The sequence below is a fragment of the Nyctibius grandis genome, chromosome 4 (genome assembly GCF_013368605.1).
Source record: "Nyctibius grandis isolate bNycGra1 chromosome 4, bNycGra1.pri, whole genome shotgun sequence".
Classification (NCBI taxonomy): Eukaryota; Metazoa; Chordata; class Aves; order Nyctibiiformes; family Nyctibiidae; genus Nyctibius; species Nyctibius grandis.
Genome location: NC_090661.1, coordinates 56,017,508 through 56,040,772, shown reverse-complemented (window position 1 = coordinate 56,040,772; position 23,265 = coordinate 56,017,508). Strand labels below are relative to the sequence as shown.

Genomic DNA, 23,265 nt, shown 5'->3' with positions numbered 1-23,265 from the left:
GCAAAATAGTGTAGCGGTTTTGGTCTAGATAAAAATCTTAAGCAAATATGAATAAGGCATGCTTGTGATACTTGTTGTCATTTACTTGTAGTAAATTTAAAATGTAAAACCTGAAAAATCATGTTGGTACAAGTATGTGCATGTATTTGATATGATTTCCTACTTTGGTCTCAGCATTATATTATTTCATAGTCCTGTGACAACAACTCCAGAGAAATACAAAAAGTTCTTCAAATTTTAGGAAAAAAGTCAAATGTTTTTGGTTTAAAACATGTTGTAATGCTCCCCAATTTGCCCTTTATATTAATTGGATCCCAGTGGACTACAGAAAATTTTATGAAGCCTTTGTATTGAGTGATGACTATAAACAAAGTGTCACTGTTACCCGAAGTCCATTCTGTACACAGACTTTTTGTTAAATCAAAATTCCCAATCCAGGAATTCCTGGCTGTCAGCCCAGACACCTCAGATGCGAGTCGTCTTACGTTCTTAGATTTTAGGTTCAGTGTGACAAGTACTGAAAAGTCTCAGTACCTGAAATAAGTTTCTCAAACTTTTAACTAGGTTTGTGTTTGTTTTAAGTTTTATTCTCCTCTAAGTATCAGTATAATCTGAAAGTCACTTCTGTGCTTTTGGTAGCATTTGAAATGATAATTTTGGCTTCTAAAGCTTCCTGGTTTCATATAACACACTTCATATACTATTTTTGCAGTGCAGGCCTTTTTTTTAAACAAGTTTTGACATAGTTTAACTTTTTTTTTTTTCCCAGTGTACAGGTATATATACATAACATCTGCGTGTGTCACTGCTCTCAGCAAAAGATCCTGTTTCAGTAGGTCAGCAAATGTTGAACTTTGGTTTCCTTTTGATAATGCTTATGTGGATGCATATAAACTCTTAACAGAAAGGCAAGAAAAAGATCACCTGATGGTAGTTTTTAAAACAAACAAACAAAAAAAATCCATGACTGTATTCTGAAGCTAAAATTAGATTAAAAAAAAATGCTGCAGCTAAGCCAAAATAGCGAAGCTTTTGGTATGCAGGATAACTTCTGCAAGGAAAGATGAAATCTTTCTTTCCTTTTTTCAGCTAAACATCTAATTGTTCATGATTTGGGGTTGTTTCTTCATTTTTACATTCATCACCTTCTACAGCTGTCTCTCACCATGGGAAACAGCATTATTGATTTGACATTTTATGTGGTAACAGATGTATTTACATTTGTACTAGACTCAGCAGGTTATATGCAAGACTGACTTCTGTGCAAGTAGGCTGGGTCTAGTGCAGGCTGAAGTGGACACTAGTAAAACAAACCAAACCAAAAAAAAAAAGCACCTAAATCCATGAGTGGTTCAAGTACACCTTGCTGTCAAAAGATGCAATCCTGGCTCTAGCAGCTTGTTTCCATAGTCCTCTTTCTTTTTCCACCTGTGCTGGCGCAAGTATTCATGTGATGCCATAACAAACCAATTGGGTAACTGATACTATATGAGCTTGTTGTCTAGATTGGTTTTAACATGCGTCAGTTACCTGGTTCATGGAATATTTGGGCCAGAACAAACAAGGTAGGGAAAAGTGGATATGAGAATGAGCAGAGGAAGGGAGGGCTTCCTCCAGGACAGAGTTCATCAGTGCTGCCAGCTTAAATTGTTTGAGAAATACAACATGGGTTATACAATATTATCTTGTAAGATTGATTGATGTAATAAAAAAATACAAAGGCTGTACTTTCAGTTGATACGTGAGGTTAAGGACAGTAGTGGGACTAAAGCTATGATCAGTTTTGAGCCATGGGGCACAATATACTCTGTTATGAACTACAATGTGTTTGAATTTAAGATGCAAAATACTGTCAAGAAGTCAGCCAGCATACACATGACCAAGCAGTGCGTGGTTAAATTTGAAAGGAGGCATAGGAAGTTTTGGCATCTGTAAATGGCTGACCACAGTGCCTGCTCTGCTGAATTCCTCCTTGGCTGAAACCTGGCGTGTTTGGTTTTGCATATATATCTATAAATAAAAATACAAATTTATACATATATAGTTTCTATAAATGAATATATTTATGTACATATACAGCTTTAATATGACACTGTTTTTACACTGTCCTGTATTAATTAAGTTACATATTTTAAATTTAGTGAGTGAATTCATTCTGCACGATACTTACTTGGGCTTAATGTGTAACACTGTTCTTGTGGTAAGCCTCTGAATAAAATTATTTTATGTATCAGATATTTTAGGAACTTTATTTATAATGTTTACATTTTTCAGACAGTTTAAATCCTGTTGTTTTGCAAGTTCAAGCCCTGAATGCTAATGGTATTGAACAGTTGCATATATTCCTTGATCACATTCCTTCCATATTCTGGGGCATGCTTGTTGCCAAGTAGAAGGAGGTGGAAGGTATTAACTTCGAACCTGAGATTTGGTTATGTATATTTAGTGCTTGCTAGCAAAAAAAAAAACCCCACACTTTTTTTGCCCCCCTCCCCTCTTTTACTTAGCTCCAATGCTCTTTCCCCTGTCAGGAAGAACTGAAAAGCATTAGTAGACATAAAGTATGTAATAGACAAGTTATCACACCACAGCTCAACGCAGAAGAGGAAAGTGGAATAGCAATGGCATTATTCCAGGACTCTGTCCCCATGAACCAAGTCCAACTTTAGCTGAGAAAAGGGAAGTTGTTGGGATATCTACTCAGGATGCAGGGCTTTATTTGTGTGAGAGTTGGCATTCAAACTGAAAGGTGACTCTTATCTCCACAAAGCTTGTACTGAATGTAACTACCTCCATCTGGAAATGGATGGCACATTGAAGCAATGTACTCTGTGTGGGTACACAAATCACTTGGGGTGTCACTGTTTTAATGAAATTATTTTTCAAGTGTTTTTTCTTAAATCGGTGGAGTTTTTCATGTATGGAGAAGAGGTCTGCATCCATATGGATTTGATTATCTCAGAATAGCTAGCTTATTTCTGCACAGGGAAAAAACACATGCATTGGATGAGACTGAACTGATCCAACAGCTTGTGTTTGCTGAGGTTTACTGGTGTTTGCAGGTGTAATGTTGCCCATTTTGCATGTGTTCTGGTTCTGACTTAATCCTGAGCAGGCTCGCTGTTCGTGTAGGAAGGTATTTTATTTTTCTGTTTCCTGATGTATAGCAAGCTGAATCTGCGTAGAGCCAAGCTCAAGAAAAGCATCAGGTTATATGCAGTTGAGGAGGCATTGCCGCCTGTCTGGGGAGGGCAGGTGTGGGAGCTCCCCCTTTCTGCATTCACAAGCCTGTAGATTGGCTCAAGTTGGCTCGTGTAACATCAGCAAAGCTGCTGTGGTGTTATGGTTGTGTCTCCGGCCTTCACAGAATTCAGCTACTGATCAGCAGGCTGCAGCTGCGTGAGGCAGATCTGGGCTGTGCACTCTCTAGAGCAGCAATTCTGCCTGTACGTCATGTCTAGTGTGAGGTGGTATTGATGCTTTTTGAAAACATCTGATGTCATAGACCACAAATGTCAAAAGGCCTCATTTTAGGAACCTTGTTCTAAGGCATCAGATGGTTAGAAATCATGCACCCTTTCCTGCTTCCATGATGCTTCAGTCCCATACCTGTGTCTTACCTTTTCACGTACCCACGTCTCTAAGTCAGGTTTCCAAACCCTTCTCTACTCTTTCTCCTCATGTAGTCACCCCTCGAATCCTGGGGCACTTGTGCCCCCCCACCCCTGTGCCTACAGCAATTTGTAGCCTTCTCCTTCCTGGCCTGTCTCTCACTTCTGCTCCCCAGGATCTGCTTTGCATACTGCGTTTGTGAATGAGAGACCAGGTGTGCCTCTCCACTTAGAATCATCTCTCACCTTCCCGGTGTCACAGGAACTCCCTCTTCTGAACTCCTCATGCCAGAAATAAACAGATTCTTAAAGCAGGGAGAAGAGACTGCATCAGTGCTGCAGCTTCCTTGAATCACACGCTCTTGCATGGCACTTACTTCATAGAATCACAGAATGGTTTGGGTTGGAAGGGACCTTCAAGATCATCTAGTTCCAATCCCCCTACCACAGGCAGGGACACCTTCCCCTAGACCAGGCTGCTCAAAGCCCCATCCAACCTGGCCTTGAACACTGCCAGGGAGGGGGCATCCACAGCTTCTGTGGTTAATCTGTTCCAGTGTCTCACCACCCTCACAGTAAAGAATTTCTTCCTAATATCTAATCTAAATCTACCCTCTTTCAGTTTAAAACTGTTCCGCCTTGTCCTATCACTAAATGCCCTTGTAAAAAGCCCCTCTTCCGCTTTTCTGTAGGCCCCCTTCAGGTACTGGAAGGCTGTTGTAAAGTCTCCCCAGAGCCTTCTCTTCTCCAGGCTGAAGAACCCCAACTCTCTCAGCCTGTCTTCATAGGAGAGGTGCTCCAGCCCTCTGATCATCTTTGTGGCCCTCCTCTACTTGTTGAATTTAATATGCCAGAGGTGTACTGAGAAGATAAAGCTGTGAGCATATAGCAAGTATAGGTACACCTGTGACAACACGGTAGAACTTAGCTACATGTTCACACTATTGAATGGAGTCTAAAAAATTCTTACTATGGACTTTCCCTTTGTATCACTCTTCCTTATCTGTATGTTTGTGTTTTGGATGGGGGCAGGTGTGTTCAGTTGACAGTAAGCAGTTCTTCCTTGTGGTAACTTTCATTTTGCGGTATTAATAGTTTAACACTGCTAATATAGGAATAAATTAGAATGTGGTTGTTGTGTGTTTAGCAATGAATCCTTGTTCAAATTTCCTCAGAATTGACTTCCTAAAATATTCTCAAATGCCTAATAAAACAGTAGATGAATGCTTAAACACCTTACTTTTACTATTATAAACCTACTTCTAAGTACTAGTCTGAACTTGAAAAGTCAGACCAAATGAGAACTATGTAAATGTTATGAAATAAAAATGCAGCTGAAAGCAGTGATGATATGTATAACCTCCAATGGGATTGGCTTATTCTGCTTTCTCAGTCAGTATAATTCAATTTGGGATTTTTATAACAATGTGTAAACATAGCAGCATGTATGAAAGGTCTGTCTGGGTATAGTTAAAGGAGCATATCTAGTCTAGACCAGCTCCCACTGGAAGGCTTCTTAGCTAAAAGTTTGATAGCCGTCCTGTTCCTTGTTGCAGTTTATCACAGTGATCTGTGAATAATTTGTAAAATTATGTATTGTTTTGGAAAAAAAGTATTTTTGATCTTGGTTTGATCCTTCAAATAAAAAACTATCTTGGAAATGTTTGCGGTTTTAATTTATGGAAGTACTATGTGCTGGGGGCTGAGTTTATCTAAATCACGTAATACCTACTGACAAAAAAAATGAAGTAACTTATTGGTGTTTTTATTCTTCAGAAATGAAGGAACAGAATGCCGGACCTGGGATTGAAGATTTATAAAGGATTATGGGATTATACATTGAAGAGCCAGCAGGCGGAATGCCTGAGTGACTGAAGAAAATGGGTGCTAATGCATCTAACTACCCTCACTCGTGTTCCCCAAGGGTAGGGGGAAATTCACAGGCACAACAGACATTCATAGGTAACTCTTCCCAGTTCTCTTGTCACTTACATAAATGACTTGCTGGATTGTGTGTGCACTGGATTTGATTTGCTTGCAGTAATGTTATGCAGAGCTTTTATTTTCTAGGTCACCTGTCTGAATCCATTCAAGCTCAATCGTGCATGAAATTCGGTACTGTCCAGTATCTGTTCAGCCTACGTATGCAATGAGTTGATCTGCCATTTTCTAGTAAACAGGTGCCAGGTTATTTAACGTGGAGGTTTTTTGATAATTAAACCATGCATGCTGCTTTTCCCAGTTCAAGAGCAGTTGCTATCTGTTAATACTATCTGCTACTTTCTACTCTTCTTCCTCAGATTTTCTGTGAAACTGTTTTAGAGCGTATGAAACTCTTGATCATCAGTATTCATTGTAGTATTGGTATTGTGTCTAATATGAGTGAATTACCTCCTTATTGCTAGAATCGTAGAATGTCCTGAGTTGGAAGGAACCCACAAGGATCATCGAGTCCAACTCCTGTCCCAGCATAGGACAACCCCAGAATTCACACCATGTGTCTGAGGGAGTTGTCCAAATGCTTCTTGAATGCTGTCAGGCTTGGCGCCATGACTGCTTCCCTGGGGAGCCGGTTCCAATGCTCCACCACTGTCTGGGTGAAGAACCTTTTCCTAATATCCAACCTAAACCTCCCCTGGCTTATCGAAGGGATATCTCTGATAAGAAACCGGTTAAAGTAACAAGCAGTCTTGAAGACAAATTTTTCCTGTCCTTTTCCTGTTCCTGTAAATGGGGAATGGGGGTATTTATTGTCCTGACAGTATTATTTACACGCAAGGACCTTGCTTAACTGGAAATGTGAGTTGAGGTGGTCTTAAGAAGTTATTTTCTTATCCCAGTTATAACTGGGGCAGGTATTACCTTTATGTGCTTTTCAGTCTAGTGCAAAAAGACCTCTGAGATCTAAGTACTGTCACACTATAAATAATAAATAGTTATGTGATGAGTCTAAAAGAAGGCAGTTTTTGAGAAGATAAATCTTGCTTAAAAAAACCCAACCCTGACAGCCTGAAGAATGATCTTAGCAGTAAATAACATAAATACTTCATAAACACTTTTCTCCTTTATGCCTTGGCTTGCAACACTGAATAAGTAGTTATTGATATTCAGTGTTATTTCTTTTCTTAATCACTACAGAAAGCACAGTGATATCCTTAGCAGAGGAAAAATTGACTTGCTTTGTAATTTTTCTCTTTTGTCTCTGCTTTTGTGACACTCCTAAATTTTGAAGATCTGAGTAGAGGACAGCCCAAAAACTGTTACATGTAGAGACCTGTGCGCTGGGCTAAAAATTCTGTGTGTGCTGTTGTAGCATGTCAAGGAAGAACTTTTAGTACTAACATCGTGGATATCCATGCTCTAAAGTCCCCCTTAAGGCTTTATGTATTTTCAGTGTATCATAAGTAACAGTAGTAAAAGGTTTGCCTCAGTTTATATATATGCTTTCTAAAATCACAGCAAAATGTTTTTATTGCATAGAATCACAGAATGTTAGGGGTTGGAAGGGACCCCTGGAGATCGAGTCCAACCCCCCTGCCAGAGCAGGACCAATCTAGGGCAGGTTACACAGGAATGCATCCAGATGGGTCTTGAAAGTCTCCAGAGAAGGAGACTCCTCAACCTCTCTGGGGAGCTTGTTCCAGTGCTCTGTAACCCTTACAGTAAAGAAGTTCTTCCTCATGTTGAGGTTGAACTTCCTGTGCTCTAGTTTGCATCCATTGCCCCTTGTCCTATCGCAGGGCACAAGTGAAAAGAGGTTGCCCCTTTCCTCTTGACACCCAGCCCTCATGTATTTATACACATTAATCAGATCCCCTCTCAGTCTTCTCTTCTGCAGACTAAAAAGCCCCAGGTCTCTCAACCCTTCCTCATAAGGCAGGTGTTCCAGTCCCTTAATCATCCTTGTAGCCCTCCGTTGGACTCCCTCCAGTAGATCTCTGTCCCTCTTGAACTGGGGAGCCCAGAACTGAACGCAATACTCCAGGTGAGGTCTCACCAGGGTAGAGTAGAGGGGGAGGAGGACCTCCCTCGATCTGCTGGACACACTCTTCTTAATGCACCCCAGGATACCATTGGCCTTCTTGGCCACAAGGGCACATTGCTGTCCCATGGATAACTTGTTGTCCAGCAGGACTCCAAGGTCCTTCTCCATGGAGCTGCTCTCTAGCTGATCGCCTCCTAACCTGTACTGGTGCATTTTATTACTCCTTCCCAGGTGCAGGACTCTGCACTTATTCTTGTTGAACTTCATTAGGTTCCTCTTTGCCCAGCTCTCCAGTCTATCCAAATCACACTGAATGGCTGCACAGCCTTCAGGTGTATCCGCCAAACCTCCCAGCTTCGTATCATCAGCAAACTTACTGAGAAGACACTCTGTCCCTTCATCAAGGTTGTTGATGAAGATGTTGAACAGGACTGGACCCAGCACTGATCCTTGGGGGACTCCACTAGTTACAGGTCTCCAGTTGGACTTGGCACCATTGATTACCACTCTTTGGGCTCTATTGTGTAGCCAGTTCTTAATCCATCTCACTGTCTGTTCTTCTACCTCACACTTCCTGAGTTTGCTCACAAGAATGTCATGGGAAACTGTGTCAAACACCTTGCTAAGGTCAAGGTAGACTACATCCACTGGTCTCCCTGCATCTACCCATTCAGTCACGACATCATAGAATGCTATCAGGTTAGTCAAGCATGATTCCCCCTTGGTAAATCCATGCTGACTACTCCTGATAACCCTCTTCTCTTCCATGTGCTTAGAGATGACCTCCAGAATGAGCCACTCCATCATTTTTCCAGGGATGGAGGTGAGGCTGTCTGGTCTGTAGTTTGCTGGGTCTTCCTTCTTGCCCTTTTTGAAGACTGGAGTGACATTGGCTTTCCTCCAGTCCTCAGGCACCTCTCCTGTTTGCCATGATCTTGCGAAAATGATGGAGAGCGGTAGAGCAACAACATCAGCCAGTTCTATCAACACTCTTGGGTGCATCTCATCGGTATATGTCTTGGTTTTTTTTTATCTGCTTGTATATTGAATGACAAGAAATCCTTACAAACCTAAAACCAGGCAGACCTGCATGCTGAAACGCCTTTTGAGCAGATTTGAAGAGGGGAAGAGTTCCAAAGCCTTCATTAAATTCCCCAGAAACCTTCCACTAGGTATGTGGAAGGTTTTGTTGATGCTCTTCATTATTAAATTCAAAATAGAAACCCATTATGTAGTATGTCATGATAAATTTACTGATCTCTGTTACCTATTGAAGATTGTGGTTGAGACTTTTTTGAGGGAGGTATAAAAGTGTGTGGCTGTCTCATCTTAGGCAAGGCGAATGAGTGTTCTGGTTAAAATTCTTGCTGTAATCTTCTGATATTATGGTGGCGCTTATACGAGTGTTCTGGTAGAGTAAGTTGTGTTATCTACAACACAGGCGTACATGTCTTTTTCCCACTCTGTGGAGTCTGGCTCTTTCTCAGCTTGACTCTTATTTGGATGACTGGTTTGTGTAGCTGTCTCAGTAGAAAATAGATGTATCCTAAAATCAATAGCTGAGGTTTTCTTCACTTGTCAGAATAATGACGTTTTAATATTAAATCAACTTTTACAGATATTTTTTTTTTATTGTTAATGTAGAAGGCATTAGATCTATTTACTGCCCCAAAGTAGGACAGGAAATATGGGGACTAGAGTTATAATAGCCGTATAATGTGTATTAGTTACCTTAATCCTGGAAACTGTATTCAGACCTATGGGTTTGTTTTAGACATGCTGCTTTACCATTAAAGCGCTGCACCATGTTATGTTGTAAATGTAGGACAAATATTAAAAGCTGAGAACTGATCTAGCAAAGCATAGTAGTTTCACAGGATGAGCTCCCATTGTTAGCTGACTTAATGCTGAATTTGCTTACAGTATATGAAGAGGAGATAAAATAGTAAAAATAACGCAGTGCTCACTGTAAAAAATACTTTTGTTTTAGCAGAGGCTTAACTAGTCATCTCCATGCTGGTTTGTCTACAGCATTCAGGAGAGGAGGATTTCACACCATTTTCTAGGGTGGTACATCTGTTGAAGATGTTTATTTTTAAATGCAGCTCTATAATTAGATTTTAAAATGTGTAGGCATGCAGAGGACTATACAGATCCCATTATTCATTGTCAAGTGCCCAAGTAGTTTCTCTTGGCAGTCATCTGTTTCTTGTAAATATTTATCTGTTCAAAGCTAGATGTGGTCTAGGGGCATGAAGTGGCTATTGCTTTTTAACAGCATTTAATAGATCGGTGCCTTTTAGCGTAGAAGTCGGTAATAAATTTCTGTTTCTTACTTGTAATGCTGCTGCCTTACGAAGGAATACAGGCAGGTCAAAAACAGGCTCTTCAAAATTCTTTCTTTGAGGGATACGGAACCACTGGCTGTCGTAGCCCAGAGAGGCTACTCGACTTCTGCCTCTGGCAAAAAGCAGTTGTGTGGTGCACTTTTATAGCAGTGTTTTATCTATCTGTAAGGGTTAATAGCACTGTTTGCAGTACTTCTGAAGTTAAATCTTGTAAGTAGCTCAGGCTATGGCAAAGGTTTGAATGGTGTTTTAGTATCTTGTGGTGATTCATGTGCAAGTAATACCTCACGGCAGCCTTCAGGGAAGAAAGAAATTGAGACTTGTGGTGTCCTAGTTTTTCTTTAGTAGAATGTAAGAGAATATTCTGCGTACTCAAGTTTGCCGTTAGAATCCAAAATACTTCGAATAGAAATGAGCTGGCATGTTCTCTTGGAGCAGAATCTATCGTTATGGAGTGACCAAAGTGTAGTTATACTTTTACTGTGAAATGTAATCGATACTCTTTAAATGGAGCAGAAATTCCAGACTTGTCTCTATCAGCAGGAGACTGAATCTCTGCTTTTCTGTTGTAATACTTAGTATAGCATGTGGAAAGAATTTTTATGGTAGATTTTTTCAGCACAACCTCTTTGTCGAAGTTGTCTTGTGTTGCTACTGTTCTCTCCATTTAAATTGATATATTTTTAATGTCTTGAAATTTCAATATGATTAATAACACATTGCCTGATAAAGCAAAATTTAATGTAGCGTGGATAAAATGGTTAGAGGTCTTTCCTCAAAGAAAGCAAAGTTCCTTTCCAAAGTTTTCACTAACAGGGGAATTGTAAAACCATTGCATTGTATGATTTGGGGGAGTTTTAATTAGCTTGGTGTAAAAGCCAACATATAAGGTTACTTGGAATTATTGAGGCTTAAATAATAAAACAATTTACAGAAATCTTAAAATTGCTGTAGTTGCCATGCTCTCGAATACAACTTTGAATTGCTCCTGTGCCTTTCAAAGTTCAAGAAACACTTATCTGAAATAATGTGGTAACTAAAAGCACTGTGTTTTGACAGACTGGCCCATAATATCGCTGTCAAAATAACATAGCAAAATAACATCACATCAAATCTACCTGAAACAAATGGAACTGTGAGAGAGCAATGATAGAACAAGTTATAAAAGGCCCCCAAAAAACATGGTAGTTGGATGTGCTTTGAACTTAAAGATCCAAAGAAGGCAACCAGTAGTGAACCTGCACAAGTGTACTGACGGAAACATGTTAACTATTCCCAACAGAAAATGTATAAATACTGTTTCAGATGAAACTGTGATTGTTATTAATCTATGTACCATTTGCAAATGTTTTCTTCCGGGTTTCTTCTTTTGTCTGGAAGTAGTAGTTGGGTTTATGTACATTTTTTTTCTTTTCCTGTCATGTCTGAGGTTTTTCACCATCTGACTTAGAGTGAAAATTCTGTCAATAAAGTTAAATTAGAAAGTAACCCTTCAAAATGAGAGTCTTGCTTCTGTTTAAACTATAGTTTTTAACTACTTTTTAACTAAAACATTACTTCAGTTTTCCATTAATTCTAGAAATGCAGATCCTAATTCTTCTTTTTCTTACTAAATTGCTATCAGTGTAACTGTACATGTAGCTAGCCTCAAACCGACAATCAGCAAAGGTTCATGTAGCAGAGCAGGTCAGGTATGTAACAGATAATGTTGAGGGGAATCCATTTTTCATTTCATGACATGTTTGGATCATAACATGACTTACCTATAAATGATTTTTGAGGGGAAGAATAATTATATGTATACTTTAATTGTATAATGCTCTGTTCAAAGGACATCTTTAATAATACAGTAAAACATTCTCCATATTCTTTTAAATGGGGTGTATGCACAAATTAGCATCTGTGGGTGTGGAAAGGAGCCCATTTTATGTGTTTGACTTTCAGCATTACTTGATTATCATATGACAGGATTTTTACTTTCTTGTTAAATTTGCATTGAAAATTAATTCATTGTCCTCAATTTGCCTGAATGTTTTGGTACTGTGTTCTCTTTTTCTCATGACTACGACACTACTGTCTGATGCCAGGTCTGCTGTTCTTGTTGAAACAACACTTAATGCTAGAAGAACAACATTTGAAAAACGTTTTGAAGGGGAGGGGGGAGAGCTGCTACTATTTCACTGAGGTCATACAAGTTTTTTGAAAGGCTGTACTTTTCACCTCCTATAGTTAATACAGTGACACTTGTAACATTGTGACCACAGTGTTCTCTTCCTGCTTAGATAAGTGTGCCATGTGCTACAGAGATACATCAACTGGCACTGCCTCATTCTTCGAATTGAATAAATTAAAAAATTTTAAAAAGGTATCAACTTCATAATTGCAAAAAAAAATATATATTTGTTCTTAATGGCCAGAGAATGCTTCAGTTAGGTTTCCAGCTTGTTGAATTGTCTGATCTGAGGTGAAAGAAAAACTGTGTAACTTGCAGAGACATAGAAGGACTGTGTGGGTGTTACGAACCTTCCTTTTAAATTTAAAGAATAAATGTGTTCAATTTTCCTTTTTGCCTTCAGGGACATCATCCTACTCTCATCAAGGTTACGGCTGTGAATCGAAGCTGTATAGCCTTGACCATGGCCATGAGAAACCTCAAGACAAGAAAAAGAAAACCTCTGGCCTTGCCACCCTCAAAAAGAAATTCATTAAGCGTCGGAAATCTAGCCGATCTGCTGATCATGCCAAGCAGATGCGCGAACTCCTCTCAGGCTGGGATGTCAGAGATGTTAATGCATTAGTAGAAGAATACGAAGGGACGTCAGCCTTAAAGGAACTTTACCTACAAGCTAATTTGGCAAGACCAGAAGCCAGGACGCTACAAAAAGACATGGCTGAACTTTATCAGTATAAATACTGTACTGATGTAGACTTAATATTTCAAGAAACTTGTTTTCCCGTGCATCGTGCGATATTGGCGGCAAGATGTCCGTTTTTTAAGACACTGCTTTCTTCCTCACCAGAGTATGGGGCAGAAATAATAATGGATATTAACACAGCTGGCATAGATATGCCCATGTTTTCTGCTTTGTTACACTACCTTTATACAGGCGAGTTTGGAATGGAGGATTCAAGGTTCCAAAACGTTGATATCCTTGTGCAGCTTAGTGAAGAATTTGGAACACCAAATTCCTTAGATGTTGACATGCGCGCACTGTTTGATTACATGTGCTACTACGATGTGGTTCTTAGCTTTTCATCCAACTCTGACTTAGTTGAAACTTTTAGTGGAAGTCAGAACTGTCTAGATGAAGAGCTCAGAGCTCACAAAGCTGTTATTTCGTCACGATCTCCGTTTTTTCGTCACTTGCTGCAGAGGAGGATACGAACTGGTGAAGAAATCACAGACCGAACTCTACGAACTCCAACTAGAATTATATTGGATGAATCTATCATACCAAAAAAATATGCTAAGGTCATTTTGAACTGTATGTATACAGATGTGGTGGACCTCTCAGTTTTGCACTCCAGCCCTTCAGTGGGCAGTTTAAGTGAAGTTCAGGCTCTTGTAGCAGGAAAATTAAACATGACTAGGGCTGAAGAAGCTATGGAGCTTTATCACATAGCACTGTTCTTGGAGTTTAACATGCTTGCACAAGGTATGTAGTACTGTCCTTGCCACAGAATGTATGACCTTATTAGAACAATTTTTTAGCTATGTTGCAGTGTAGTATTGAGTCTTGATATCAGTTACTGGCAATCCCTTTAAGAAAAGGAATTTGTTTTCCATCTGTAAGTTGTAGATAATGCATCTGTGTTTTCTAGGAACGGAAGAAATGCCATGTGAGAGCTTTTAATTGTATTGCACAACATTATTGAAGCATGCTATTTATGTCAAATATGTGTAACTGGTCTTATATTCCTGATCTTTATGTACTTTCATCTATAATCCATTTTTTGGGTGTAAACAAAAGGGGGAAGATACAACAGATCCTTGTTGAGAGGAGAAAATATTTAGGCTAGTTATGAAGTGACCCTACATGTTAACAAGGCTATAAACTTGAATGATTACTTCTGTAGTTTATGTCAAAGGGAGTACACCAAGCCTGCAATCTTGCTGTTGGAAGGTAAATTTAAATGGTTTAATTGTACTAGTCCTAGGTCTTTAGTATCTACTGCTTGATGTACAGAACTGAATGCAGGGGCAGTCAGTATTTTCAGACTTAAAGATTAGAAAGTTTCACTTCTGTCCATCATTCTTGAAGATCATTCAAATCTTGGTAACATACTTCCTGCATGTGGAGGCTGGCCAGTGTTATTTCAATCTCTGACGAGCTGTCGGAGTACTGACCAATGAACTAATCATAGAATGGTTTGAATTGCAGGGGACCTTAAAGATCATCTAGTTCCAACCCCCCTGCCATGGGCAGGGACACTTCCACTAGACCAGGTTGCTCAAAGCCTCATCCAACTGTAGTTGGACTACAGTGTTAAATTCATTCCTATACAGTGTTTGCAAGTTAATAGTACTTGAGAACTGGACGACTCAGTAGATCAGCTGAAAGCAAGAAAGGAAAATGAGTTGAAATTAAAAAGGTGATATAACTGTACAGTTTCTCAGTTTTGGTACATGCACATATACAAGTGCTAAAAGGACTTAGTGTGCTCAGGGAATACTAATGAGGAAATTAAACTGTGAATGAAGCCCTCAGTAAGACACTGCATAATCGTGCCGTTTCATAAATGAACTGGGTGTAATTCTTTCCCTCAGACTGGAAACCTAAACTGGAACAACTGTGATCTGGAGGTGCTCTGACGAAGCAGTGTAAATTATATGAAAGCAGATAAGCAATGATCGATAGAGGACTTCAAAGAGAAACTTAAGGACACTTAGAGATAGGAAAATGCCTTTTATTTTTGAGGTGTTAGTTAATGCTGAAAACCAGAACTGATGTTTTATTTGATGCTGAATTTCATTATTTCCGCTCACTTTAAGTTGAGCGTGCCTGGATCAGCATGCCCTAAACCATCACTCTTTTCAGTAATTCACTACAGACCGGTGCTGCTCTGGAATATACATTCTGTGAGACAGCAGTAACAAGATCTTAACTTTTCCTTGGAGGTTTTCCCCCAGCACTACCTGTAGGGCAGGAGAAAGAAAGACAGCAGCAGAAGCTGCACTGGGCTTGCAGCATCTCGTTAGTACACTCAGGTGGCTGGAACCAGCGAGTGCAGCAGTGCGGGCTCCGTCTTGGTGGCACTCTGGTTGAACCAGAGCTGTACTGTTTTGGGAGTGGTCATTGGGAGGAGGTAGAGTGATGCAGTGGCCTTCAGAGGTCTTTTCTTCTTTCCCTGGTAAATCTGTGTCTGACCACAAGAGTGGTGAGCTGTGGGGAGAGTGTTAAACATAGGGGAGAAATACAGTAAAATCAGGCAAGGGTTGAAATTAGTTATATTATACAATACTAGCAAACATAAATTTGGCACCCCTTCAGATACTCAAGTTCTAGATGTTAGCTTGAACTAATTATGATGTTACAAATCAGTGCTGTGTTCCCTAGCTACAGGAGAAAGCAGTAAGCAGTCTATAGAAAAACTGTATACGCCAGTGAAGTCAGTACCTAATAGTTTCATACTTAATTTGCCAAGTTCATGTTTAGATCATTGGTACTGTGCTGACACTGAAGAATTGTTCTGGTATAATCTTATAATCAAATTTAAAAGGAAGCTTATTTGATCAGGGAAAACTACATGCCTGCACTTGACTAACAGATCACTTAACAAAGTACGCGCTTTAGTAGCGATCACCATTCTTGTTTTGGCACTTAACTGTAGCACCTTGTCCTCCCTTATTGTAACACTTAACAAGAGGTAGATGAGAGATCTTTGTTTCAGTAGTGTCCCTCCCATTCCTTGATTTCATAGCTAGCATACTTCTGTACTGGAAGCTGTCAATCAAACACCTGACTTCTAAATGTTATGCAGAGCGATGCTAGAAGAGAGCATTGCATAGGTGTTGGAGACCAGTGAGCAGGCAGTTCTTATGAATCTCGTAGCTTGGTCCTCTGACAGTACATTTCTACTCTGTTTTGCTGCAGGTGTCCGGTTCTGACCAATCCCATCAGTTGGCTTTCTCAGGAGCTAATGTCTTATGTTTCTTCTCTAGATTTCTACACCCCCTGCTTCAAGTTTTTTGATTTACTTCACTCATACTAGCCAATTGCAAACTTGCTAAAGCTTGTCTCCCTGGTTTCCTGGAAAATATTTTGGGCTCATTATATGTAAGTCTGGATACTCTTTCCAACTCATTTTGCTCACTTTTACTCAGTTTTGGCTGGGTATTTGTAACTGAGTGTCAAGTGAAGTTGATGTAATTTAAAGATTCGGATCAACTGTTTTTATTTTCAACAGATTTTAGTTTGATTTGTCTTCAGGGACCTTTCTAAGTATCCAGATGTTGTAATTTTTCTTCAGTTTCAGCAGATGATTCAGCTTTGACTCTTTCCATGGAAATCTACCTGTTCCTCACACAGTGATACTCCTTTTTCTGACTGTTTTATTTTAAGAAATGGTTTCCTTATGATGAAGTCAGTGATAGTGTGGGTATGTGCTATGAATCTTTACTGTCCAAGTAAAGCAAGACTACTTTATTTAGAATTTACCCTGGCTTCAGCTTGATTTGTTTCAGCTGATGGTTGTCACTTATCTTCCAAGAAAAACTGAATTGGATCTTTGAATGAACTAATTTGAATAAATGAACTAATCAGCAAGCATATCTCATCTATAGAACTGACCATACTGAAACCCCTTTGTGCCTAATAGGACAGAGACTGCTATTAGGAGGTTGCAGTATTTGTTAACTGTCAAAAAGTGAAGCTCTTCTCTGCTTTTACCGAGGCTGTGAGGATTGGAGCTCTCTCCAGGAGGCTCAAGCACATCCCTTAGTGGAACGTTTCTGTGCTCTGCCTGCTTATTTCTGCACTCTGCTCCTGCTTTAGTGTCTTCATGCTACCTTGCTCCTCTCTGTCAGCTGTACTGGTGTGATCATTTTAACACATTGACTCACAAAGATCAGGTTTAAAATCACTTACCCCTTCCTCTTCTGTAGCACAATTATTAAAACCAGATCGGTTCCCTAGTTCTGTTTGTCGTAGAATCATAAATGGTTTGGGTTGGAAGGGACCTTAAAGATCATCTAGGTCCAACCCCTTGCCATGTGTTGTTAAAATAATCCCCCCCTTCCAGTCTCACTGTGCTGCCACATCCACTGCTGTTGCAGAGTAGTTTAACTTCAGGTATCTTCATTTTATTAGATAGCTATATTAAATATATGAATCCTCTTCTGCATCTTGGCTTTGTTGCGTACTGTCATGAGTAGTCTCCCTGAGGTGGTGGTACAGTATGTTTTTCTGTTACACGTTTTAGGATACTGGAACCCTATGAAATAGTTTTGCCTGGGAATCTTTTCTGCCTGCTGATTCCAAAAAGTTTTCTGAAGTAAAATTGACAAAAAATAACTTAATTTCAGACTTTTTGCTTTGCTTTTACTTTTAGGTGTTGACTTTATTTTAAAGCCATATTCAGTAGCACAGCCTTTGATCTAGAGGCAGATATCGCCTGACATCAAAAGTACCCTTGATCTCAGCAGGGCTGAAATACTGAAATGCCAGGAGCCCACAGCAGCAGTATTAAATACACACAAATGTATTGTGGGAAGATTAGAGCAAGTGTGTCAGTTATATATCAGTGCAGTAGGAATGCTCAAAGGAACTAGTCTGGCACTTACAACTTTAAAATAAATTGGGTATGTTTAAGTAAATATTACCATAAATCTGACCTATTTTCTCCTTACAATGATTCACTTGTACTCAAGCCTGAAATTATTGCTTAGATTTTATATTATGAAGGTGAGGACTGGAGAAAGCAGGAAGTAGAAAGGGTCTTCCTTAGAGCCATTACGTTCCAGGGTTATATGCAAGGATAAAGAATTTGACTGAATTGTGTAACTGGCCACATAAAATTTGTTTAAATGGCATAGTTTGCAGAGAAGTAGATCTGGTCACTGTTTTTAGGGGTTGTTTTTTTTTTTTTTCAGCCACCTGTATTCTAGGAAGCGTATGGCTTAAATACTGAACAGTGATGGCTGGTGGCAGTCCCTCTGAACATCAGCTCTTCCTCCCTCAGCCCTTCATTGTTCCCATGTTAAGTTCTTCCCTCTGCTTTTGGTTGAGTTGACAGCTTTTTGTTTCTGCTCCAGGATTGTTTTCTGTTGAAGCTGGATCAGCTACGCTGCCTGCCGCTGCTGCTGAATGTGCCTCTTAAGGAATGCTGAAGCCCAGTCAAGGGCCATTATCAACTGATGGCTGCAGAAAGCCAAAAATGCAGATGTAGATTTCAAGCTTCCTAAATTCATACATTTTGCATGTGGCAGGAGCAGAAGAGTAAATTCATTTTCATTGTTTGGGAGAGAAGACATTAAAGAGCTTGTGCCACAAATATTGCATGCTTTAAACACGTAACAATTACCTTATATTTCTGACTAAACTTTACAACTTCAAAAATCCAGCTGTTAATATCTTAAAATATTTAACAGCTTTATAACTGCCATATCGTAAATTAAAATATTTTTAAATAACACGGGTTGCATTGCTTTCATCTGCTCACTAATTTAGTATTTCAAATGGCTGGATAATATGCTGTATTGGATTCAGCATAACTTACTGAGTTTTCACTGTGGAAGGATGGTTAGCAGAACACAAAATGCTGCCTGACCTAACCTTAAACCCGTATTTTATTTTTGCTTTAACGGTTAAACTGAAGTGCTATAAAGTCGTCAGCTTTGTATTTGAATAAAGCAAAAAATATTACTATATACTTTAACAGTGCCATAATAGATGTTTTTTGAATTCAGCCTTTCAAGGATGGGAGTACATGAATGTTTTAAATTTTTGTGCTTAGAAAAATCAGCAGAGGGATTAAAAATAGCTCAAAAGAGGTACTGAACTTAGCAGTAGACCTCAGCAGTGTTTGACCACTAATGTGCATTGAGTCCTTGATCTCCAGTGCTACTTAGGTCTTCTTTTCTGCAAAACATTCACATAGTTTTGCACCTTCACGTAACCAAAACTTGAGTGCTTCAGAGTTTTAAAATGTGGAAAAATAATACACCTGCAAATTACAGGCTTGGCATCAGTTAACTATTAACTTAATCTCCTTTTAAAGATTATCTTTTTTTAAAGAATTTGAGGGGGAGGTGGAAAAGAAAAGCACTAAAACTTCAAGAAGCTAGAAACCTGTAGCATTCCTTTAAGCCAGAGAATGTGGTGCTGCCAGGAGGCAATAAATGTTAGTAACCTGGAAAAGTCGGCCTGCATCCAGAAGATGGATGCTGAACAAGATCCCTTGTTCACAATACAGTTCACAATGAAGTAGAGGTTGTTGCAGTTGCTGCTTATGTGATAACCAGTTAAAAAGGTGTAGTTTCCTGTTTGTACTATGTAAGTCTTCTGACTTGTTCTTACTGTTCTTGTAACTGATGCTTTGCCTACTGCTGTGGAGAACCTAAATTCCTATTGCCATGTCTCGAGTTGTATGAGGTCACTTGAATCTGACACATTGTTTGGCTGTCAAAAGTTATACTGGTGCCCTGCCTCCTGCGTTAGTCTCCTTGTTTCTGTTCTCTGTGCTGGAGTAGGGTTTGTGCCGTTGGGGATCTAATATTGCTGGAAGCAGGATTGACAGAAATGAGTTGACCAGTTCATTGCGTGGCCACCCAAGTACCAGGGTGACAGAAGTGCAGGAGATGTGGAATGTAAGATGATGACAGTCTGGTTTAGTACCACTCTACAAGGGGGTTAGCTTCCATGAAGGCTTCCACAGCCTGTGGGTATAGGCTGCCTTCTAAAGAATCCTTAGCAAGTGGAGGACACATTTGCTTCTTTGGGTCTATAAGATGCTGGAAAGAGGCTGAACGACTGTTGTCTTCCTTTTTTCCTTTCTCTTCCCATCAGAAGCTTGGTTAGAACAGCAAAGGTGCTCATGGATGGGTGAGATGAGCACCTCTGGAAGTTCCAAGCATGTTGCAGTCCAGACTAGCTACAGGTCATGCCTCTGAACTGTTCTCTACATGCCAGCAAATTCAAAAAGTATGGTTCCTGGTTGCCAGCATAGTCTCTCCTAATGCAACAACTCTAAGAAAATATTGAATATCTTCTAGGCTCCAGTTCAGTGTCAAGATGAATTCGTATTACCTTTTTTTTTTTCTTGGCTCCACTGGTTTGCATAAGTTTAGGGGAAAGGTCTCCATCACAGAATGAGTTAAATCAAGCTAACAATTTTGTAGTAAAAACTTTGCTTAATTCCACTTTTGCTAAATGTTGAAGGCACTTAATTTGTATTTAGTAGGTCTGTCAGCTGTCTTGATAAGAACCCAAGCTACTAGCTAGCATGCTAAACATGGGCTCAAGCTATTTCTGTTTGGAAGGGCTGTGGAATTGCATTTGAGAGAGAACTGGGGAAGCAGAAAGGACTTGTTTGTAGGCAGGACCTATTGGTATCCAGCAAAAGGAGTGCATGGACTAGCCTCACTTGTGCGAAATGTGATAGTTATCTTTCATTTCTTTAGACTCAGAGTTGAATCTCTGGAAGATACTAACGGTCATAGAAGCTTGTGGTACAGCACTTTGGACACTGCAAACAGATCTTGGAAAGGCTGTTGCTGCCTGAAAATTATAAAACAGTACTCATAGGAGAAAAATGCCCTGTTCCACTGTGAAGAACAATAGCGCGGCTATTAGATGACTTGGTTTTTTTTTTTGCCAAGTGGCTGATCGTTAAAGCAAAAAAACCTTCTGCCAAAGAAGAAAAGAAATTGTATTCCTTCCATAGCTAGAATTGGATTGTCCCAATTTATTCAGATTTTCAGAAAACATTAATTATTACCTCATGCTTACTTCAGAAGAAATACTTTTAATAATCCTGCAGTTCTGACACATTGCTAAACTTACTTGAGAAAAAAAACTGTTTCATTTGCTAGGCATCCTAAATGAGCTTTTTACCTGGTAATGTCATATTATTGGTAGTTGTGCAATAATTGGACTTGACAGAAGAATTGAGACTGAGCTGATGCTCTCTTCCTGTAAATCAGTGTTGCTCAGATCTTTTGGAACTGTATTTCTCAGAGAAATGCAGTTTTCTGTCTTTGCAGGGGGCAAGTATCCTTATTGTTTCAAAAATAAATGTCAGCTGAAATACTATGAATGGCATTCACTTTGAGATAAGTCTCTTTGCTCTTACAGTTTGACTTTCCTCGTGACTGATTTCGGTGAGTGGGTTTACGTACTGCCTTTGAAATGGAGCAGTCCTTACGTGTAATCTTTAGACTTCAGGGGGATGTAATCATCTGCTGAAGTCAGCTTGCACGCAAGCAGCATAATTGCATGCAAAAAGTTGTGTTAGGATTTAGCAGGGCAAGACTTAGTGCAACACAACAGGTGACCCTAAAGAATTGTTGCAAACAACTGTGTGTTATTCAGGCAGGCAAACTCCTCTTTTAACCATACTGCAGCTAGTCATGGTTAGCTTTCATTGGCCTTGCCAGGTTTTCTGCTAACTTAACATTTTCCTTTTTTGAGCCCCAAAAGGGAAGATAAGAGGGACTTGCATTACAAAGTGAAATACAATGTCAACCAGTAACTATGTAAGTAAAAATGTAAGGAAAGTTGTAAGTAAAAATGAATCCTGAAGTGGAAAGCTTCAGATTTCGTTTACTCATATTACTGACATATGCTGAAGTATTTTGAGCTTTTTTTTTTAAGATAGGTTTGGGTTTTGGTTTTTTTTGGGGGGGGTTTTTTGTTTGGTTGGTTTTTGTTTCTTGTTTTTTTAAAACACTTTTTCAGATTCTCGACCAGAATTTTGAAGACCTCAGAGTGAGATTTATCCTTTGGGTTTCTGGGGAACTCCCCCAGCTAGAGGAGGCAGTTTCTCTAACCTGTACCAAAACCCAAGGAGTGTATTTCAGAGCAGTTCTCATCCTCTGCTCTCATCTGTACCAGTGATGTTCAGGCTGATGTTCCAAGTGCCTCCAGCCAATCTTTGCTGCTTGTTCACTGCTTGCTTTAGGCTAGTCCTCACCATGCAGGTTAGAGGTCAGTATCTATAGTAAGGCGTCTGTTTTTACTTGTAGTTGTAATAATAATATGTAACCTAATGGTAATAGGGAGCTCTGGGAAGTGCCATACTACTTCAGTAACAGTAAAGGACAAGCCGGTGCATTGAAACATGACTCAACACTTACCTCTTTGTCAAAGGCCAATGGAGAGTCTAAGGTGAGATGAATAGTGTAATGCTGCCTTTAATGCATCGTTCAGAAATGTGTATGCTTTTGCTAGCCCTTCTGTCAGTGCCTGCATTGATGTATGGTCTTCCTTTTCTCAGGTGAATCAGGCATGTGAAAAACAAATCATCCAAGTGCTTGTTGAGGAAAGTTTCTTTTAAGTATGAACTGGTGTAAAATTCATTACTGTTGAGGAGACAGGCATTATTCTCGTAAATTCCTTTTGGAAATAATTTTTATTTATTTTCCAAACTACGCATACATTCAGACATATTCCTGGAATTTGCTGCAAACATTCTTACTGAGCATTGGCTGTACTTATATTCACTGTACATAAGTTTAGAAAATTTTAATGGTGGAATATTGTTTTTACAATTAACATGCTGGCTTTTTTATAGTATTAAGTAGAAATACGTGTGTTTAATAGGACAGGTAAATTTATAATTTGCCTCATGTTTAAACTGTTGCTTCCTAGTACCTCCTTCTTTACCTTACTGTTTGTTTCCCTTTCAGTGACTTTGCTTCTAAGTAATAGTTCCTTTGACAGATAACTTTCTACTTCAAGTAGCGTATTCACTTGTTACTAGTTACTCCTTAATAACTTATCCTTCACGTTATTAGTTGCAACAGCAGTGGAGTCAACGCTTATATTCTGTATGCTGGCCTATGTAGAAAAGTAAGATTTTCTTTTAATTCTACTAATTTCTGCTAGTGTGTCTTACATGTATGCAACCAGTTCAAAAATACGTAGCATCAGGAGCGCCTCTTTGTCTTGGCAAACGTTAAGATTACTGTGCTAAACACTTTCTTACTCAGCTTAGTCCAAAAGCTCTGTAATGAGATACAGTTCTCTAAACAACTGTCAAAGTTTAGGTTTTAAATATTCTTGAAACCGAGAGAAAAATGATGGTGTATAAAAAGTAGAATAATTGCAGTGTAAGCATGCTGCTCTGAACTGCCCGGGAACCTCTCATGGGCATAAGCACA

The 23,265-nt window shown here is 39.4% G+C and overlaps 1 protein-coding gene across 2 annotated transcripts in view; it reads left to right on the top strand.

Annotated features, from left to right (window-relative positions):
* BTBD7 (BTB domain containing 7) overlaps positions 1 to 23,265 on the top strand; it is a 59,060-nt gene that overhangs the window by 16,007 nt on the left and 19,788 nt on the right. For both annotated transcript variants that reach the window (XM_068399084.1, XM_068399083.1), the window contains exons 2-3: positions 5,388 to 5,573; positions 12,521 to 13,600. In XM_068399084.1, coding sequence (XP_068255185.1) covers positions 5,492 to 5,573; positions 12,521 to 13,600 — 1,162 coding nt within the window. In that variant the 5' untranslated portion in view covers positions 5,388 to 5,491. The remainder of the gene's footprint in view (positions 1 to 5,387; positions 5,574 to 12,520; positions 13,601 to 23,265) is intronic.